General features: G+C 43.2%; 1 protein-coding gene across 3 annotated transcripts in view; it reads left to right on the top strand.

The window, feature by feature from the left end:
* The first annotated feature begins 208 nt into the window (after window positions 1-208).
* MARCHF6 (membrane associated ring-CH-type finger 6) overlaps window positions 209-6,000 on the top strand; it is an 80,482-nt gene continuing 74,690 nt past the window's right edge. Inside the window, exon 1 of one of the 3 annotated variants that reach the window (XM_070774852.1) lies at window positions 209-451. In XM_070774852.1, the coding sequence (XP_070630953.1) occupies window positions 433-451 (19 nt within the window). In that variant the 5' untranslated portion in view covers window positions 209-432. Of the gene's footprint in view, window positions 452-880; window positions 1,023-6,000 lie in introns of those variants that run through there. The other 2 variants (XM_070774850.1, XM_070774851.1) reach the window with 2 other exon arrangements.

Here is a 6,000-nt window from a genome sequence, read left to right as displayed (position 1 = left end):
TGGCCCGCGGCCCACGACAGTGGCCACCCCGCGGCCTGTGGAGGGAGTCGGAGGGTGGGGAGGGAATGTCCCGCAACGCCCCCGCGGCCACCGCCCACTGAGCATGCGCACAGCGGCGCTACCGGAAGTGACAACACACGTCGCGGAGTCGCCCCGCCCCTTCCGCCTGCACGCCCCGCCCAGGCCTCGCCCCTCCGCTCTCCCCGCCCCTCCCCCTCCCCTCTCTCGCCCGCTTTCTGTCAGCCTCTCTCCCTCTCCCTCTCCCCCCTCTCTCTCTTCCTCTCTCGCACCTGAGCACACGCACCTGCCCGGGCCCGGCTCCGCTCCCTCCTCCTTCCTCCCCTTCCCTCCCCCTTCCCCGCCCCGGCCGGAAGGCTCCGGCCGCGGCCGCTGGAGCCTCGCGGCTGCGTCACCGCCGCCCCCCCAGACAAGATGGACACCGCGGAGGAAGGTAAGAAGGCAGCGCCCGCGCCCTGTGCTTGCGGCTCCCGCGGTCGGGTCGGGCCCGTGCCGGTTCCGTGCGGCGCTCGAGGAGGGCGGCGGGGCCCGGGCGGCGCGTGAGGTGGCGGAGTGGGCGGGGGGCGCCTCCGCTCGGGTCAGGGGCTCGCGATGACAGCGTCGCGAGCGGGCGGGACCGTGGCGGGGCCGGCACCCGGGCCGTTTGCTCCGCGGAGGAGCGGGGCGCGAGGGGCGGCGGGGAGCCTGAGGGGGACCCGTCGGCGCCTCCAGCCGTTCCCCGCGCGCCCGCGCGGGTCGTGGGCCGGGGGCGTCGGGCTGCGGTGGCCGGCGTGGCTCCCCGACCCACCCCCCCACTCCGTCCCGTCGGCCCCGGGGGGCGACGGCGCCGTCGTCGCGGCTCGAAGTCTGAGGGGGCGTTTTCTACGTCCTTCTCCCCCCTACCCCGCCACACTCGGTTTTGTCCGTCTTTTAACGTTGCTTCGCCCGGCCGTTCCAGCGGCCCGACCCCTTCGCGACGAAACTTCTTTGTTGACTCTGAAACTTCGCGAAAAACACCTCGCCAGGTGACGGCCGAGTGACCCCTATCTGAAGCCCTCGCCCTCTTGCTTGCGTGCCCCCCACCGGTAATTTGTTTACAGACGAGGAAGGAGCAGGCCCAGCGAGGTTATTCGAAGCAGGAAGGCTCTGAAGAGACTCCTTTTGTTTGGGTGCAGTTTATTTTGTGCTCAGCCCCTGACACCGATAAGCAGAGTTTGTGTGTGTGTGTGTGTATGTGTGTGTTTGCCTGGTGGGTGCGTGTGCTTTGACACCAGCTGACTCGTAAGCAGAATACAGAAGAGAAGACACAACTGAACATCTGTGGCTATTGACATGCATTTGCTTTATTCAGTGAAAGTAGTTAGGTTGTTTTTAAGCAATTTTATCTTCCTAGAGTCTATCGAATATTGAGTGAGTGTATAGATGAACTTACTAATTTGTTTCTTGTTTTGATTATCAGTGAAGATACATTTATGCTTGAGGTATCTTATGTGGGGATGTGATAAGCGTCTTTGAGCCTTTCAGATTGTGACTCTTGGTGATTTTAGATGAAGATCGTTGAGGACTGTCGTGGTATGCAATAATTAGTGGTAGAAAATATGATATTGTCCATATATGTAATGAGTGGAGGGGATCAATGTATCATTTTTTAAAGAAGTCTTTTATTAAGAACCTCAGCTGTAATGATATTTTCATGTTATACTTGACAGTTTAGAAAGCATAGTTACATGCCTTCACATTTGATCTTACTAAAAGCCCTGTGGAGTAGGTAGGTATTATCTTTTATAGATGTGGAAGTTATTGGTAGTTATTTTAGTTAAAGTTTGTCCAGGTTTCACACCCTAATAAGAAAGATTTAAACCTAGGTATCCTAATTACAAATAATTTTCCTTTCATTGTGTTTCGGCTGTTTCTATTATGTACTGTGAGTGAAGGAAAGATCATTGCCACAGGAGACTCCTTTGGAAACAGTCAAGTGAAACTGCTGAGATTAAGAATGACTTTTTTTGGACAGGTGGTCCTAGTGTGTAAATTTCTGTCTACATCCATACATCCTTTTGGGTTCAAATTTTAGTGACTCAACCTAGTAATACATGTGTTTATTGATTTATCACTTGATATATACCGGCATGTTTTATTAAGTTCTCATTCTTCGGGCTTATGCATTTAGTACCTGCATACACTTACCGTACAATAGTGGTGATTCAGGAATTGCAGAATCTCAGTCTATGTGGAATCGTGGAAGACATATTTTCAGTGTGCTTCTTAGTGCACTTTTTTTTTTTTTTTTCTTTTCTGTGTAAAATTATAATCAGGATGAGGTATAAATGATGTTTATGTACTAACTCGAATACTGTTCTCTATTGAAATAACTAACATTTATTGAGGGCTTGATGTATGGGCATGTCCTTCACTAAACATTTTACACACAACTCACATTTTACATACAAACACTTATCGGTAGGTAGCATTCTCTTTTCACAGATGAGGAGACTGAGGGTTAATATGATTAAGTAACTTTGCCAGGGTCATAACAGGTGACCGATGTCAGAGGCAAGATTCAAACTCAGTCCTGTCGGACTTTGTGATTACGTTAGATATTTCAGACCTCATGTTTAAATTAGGTATTTATAAGTGGATACTCTGTGTCTTCTTGGTGGCTCAGATGGTAAAAAAATCTTCCTGCAGTGCAGGACACCTGGGTTTGATCCCTGGGTGGGCAAGATGCCTTGGAGAAGGAAATTGCTAACCACTCCAGTATTCTTACCTGGAGAATTCCATGGACAGAGGAGCCTGGTGGACTGTAGTCCATAGAGTCACAAAGAGTTGGACACAGCTGAGCAACTTTCACTTTCACCTTGTATCCAATGTTGAGATAACTGAATTTTTGTTACTCTGTTTATAAGATGAATCATTTATATGATTGGCAAAGTGTAACTTTGAATTTGTTTTATGACACTGTTAGCTATGAAATGAAAGTGACTTTTAATACTTCTCATGCCTAATTTTGCAAAATTCCAAATTAGAAGTCTTCTGAAATTTTCAAATTAATGTAAACTTAACTTGAAAAAAGGCTGGAAAGAGCAGGAGGATTACAGAAGATTTCATGATAAAATGATATAGTGACGATACCAAAAAGCTTGGAAGCAACATCTGTTTGCTAAATGAGTTACTACAGGTTATTTCTTAAAAAAAATGCAGTTGGATTTTTATGTGATTATAAAAGAAACTTTCTTTTTGTAGGAGACTTGGAAAATATGGCTAAACATAAAGAACATAAAAATTTTAAAAATCTTTAAATTTTATCACTCATTGTTAATAACACCGAAGACATTGTTTACTTACCTGTTTTTTTATTATGTTAATATGAATAGATTGTTACTGAAATACCAACCAGCAAATAGTGTTAACTCTTCCATCTCTTTTAAAAATGCATGTTGCTTTCCCTTAATGGTACCATATATGATGTTATATGCCCAGAATGTTTCATATTTGTAGTAAAAACCCTGAATTGTTAGAAAAGTGATTGTTTGCCAGATTTTGACCCTTTGTATTGTTTGTTCTGTATTAAAGTGTTCAGTCTATTCAATCTTATTTTTGCAAAACCAACAGGTATATCATCATTCTCATAATACAGGCATGCCTTGATTTTATTGTGTTTCACTTTATTGAGCTCTGTAGATAATGATTTTTTTTTTTTCCCAACAAATTGAGGGTTTGTGGCAACCCTGCACCAAGTCTGTAGGTGCTGTTTTTCTAAAAACATTTGCTCACTTGCATGTCTCTGTGTCACATCTTAGTAATTCTTTCCGTATTTCAAATTTTCTCATTATTACTGTATTTGTTATAGTGATCTGTGATTTACTACTATTACAGTTGTTTTGGGGCACCATGAACTGTGCCCACAGAGAGAGCAAACTTAACTGATCAATGTGTGTTTTCTGACTGCCCCACTCACTGCTGTTGCCATTTCTTTTTTTTTCTCCTCAGGGCCTCGCTATTCCCTAAGACACTATAATATTGAAATTAGGCCGTTTAATAACCCCATAATGATCTCTTTTAAGTGTTCAAGTGAAAGAATAGTTGCCTGTCTCTCACTTTAAATCACAAGTTAGAAATGATTAAGCTTAGTGTGGAAAGTATGTTGAAATCCAAGATAGGCCAAAAACTAGGCCTCTTGCTTCAGCTAGCCAAGGTGTGAATACAAAGATAAAGTTGTTGAAGAAATAAGTGCTGCTGCAGTGAACATACAGATGATAAGAAAGAGAAGCAGCTGTATTGCTAATAGAGTCTTAGTGGACTGGAGAGATCAGGCCAGGCCCACACTCCCTGAAGCCAAAGCCTACCCAGAGCAAGGCTCTCACTCTTTTCAGTTCTGTGAAGGCTGAGAGAATGGAGGAAGCTGCAGAGGAAACATTTAAAGCTAGCAGAGCTTGGTTCATGAGTTTTAAGGAAAGAAGTTGTCTGTTTAACGGTGAAGTGCAAAGTGAAATAGCCAGATGTCTAGAAGATCTAGCTGAGATAATTCTTGAAGGTGGGTCACACTGAAGAGCAGATTTTCAGTATCCACGGAACAGCCTTATATTGGCAGAAAATGCCAACTAGGATTTTAATAGCTGGAGAGGAGAAGTCAGTGCTTGACTTAAAAGCTTCAAAGGACAGGCTGACTTGTGTTAGGGGCTCATGTCATTTTAAGTTGAAGCTGTTGCTCATTTACTATTCTGAAAATCCTAGGGCTCTTAAGAATTATGCTAATTCTACTCTGCCTGTGCTCTGTAAATGGAACAACAAGGCCTAGATGACAGCACATCTGTTTACGACATGGTTTTCAGAATATTTTAAACCCACTGCTGAGACCTACTGCTCAGAAAAAAAAAAAGATTCCTTTAAAAATGTTACTGCTCATTGACAGTGTACCTGATCACCAAAGAGTTCTGATGGAGATGTGCAGTGAGATGAATGTTGTTTTCATACCTGCTGACAAACAGAATCCATTCTGTAGCCAGTGGATCAAAAAGTACTAATAATTTTGACTTGGAAAATCAAAGTCTTATTATTTAAGAAGAAATTTCTTAAGCTTATAGCTGCCATTTGTTGTTGTTCAGTTGTAAAGGCATGTCTTACTCTTTGCAACTCCGTGGACTGCAGCATGCCAGACTCCCCTGTCCTTCACTGTCTCCTGGAGTTTGCCCTCATTCATGTCCATTGAGTTGGTGATGTTATCTAATCATCTCATCCTCTGTGGCTTCAGCAAGCTGACATGGAGATAATGATTCCTTTGATGGATCTGGACAAAGTAAATTGACGACATTATGGAAAGGGTTTACCATTGTAGATGCCATTAAGAACATTTGTGATACTAGAACAACATTGTAAATCAATCATCATTCAATTAAAAGAATAAATAAAAAATTTTAAAAGAGAACATTTATGATTCACAGGAAGAGGTAAAAACATCAATGTCAACAGGAATTTAGAAGAGTTTGGTTCCAACCCTTGTTGATTTTGAGGGGTTCGAGACTTCAGTGGAGAAAGTAATTGCAGATGTGGTGTAAATAGCAAAAAGCCTAGATTTAGAAGAGGAGCCTGAAGATGAGACTGAATTTTGTAATTTCATGGTAAAATATTAACAAATGAGTTGCAAAGGGGTGAGCAAAGAAAGTAGTTTCTTGAGACAAAATACACTCCTAGTGAAGATGTTATAAAAGTTGTTGAAATGACAGTATAGCATTTAGAATATTATGTAAACCTAGTTGGTAAAGCAGGGGCAGGGTTTGAGAATTGATTCCACTTTTGAAAGACATTCTGTTAGGTAGGTAAACTGCTCTCTCATTAAATCTGTAAATGTCAGAGCTTGAGAAGATCTTATATCTTTCTCATTTTGTCAGGAGTCTGATTCTGCAACACACTGAGGTTATCAGTTTCAAAGAAAAAATGCTGTCCTTTGCCAAAGGGTATGTACTTTTAAAAAGTAAAAGCACTGCAATATTGGAATTGATGTTG

This window comes from Bos indicus, chromosome 20 (genome assembly GCF_029378745.1).
Source record: "Bos indicus isolate NIAB-ARS_2022 breed Sahiwal x Tharparkar chromosome 20, NIAB-ARS_B.indTharparkar_mat_pri_1.0, whole genome shotgun sequence".
Classification (NCBI taxonomy): Eukaryota; Metazoa; Chordata; class Mammalia; order Artiodactyla; family Bovidae; genus Bos; species Bos indicus.
This window is presented reverse-complemented; position numbering and strand designations above follow the sequence as displayed.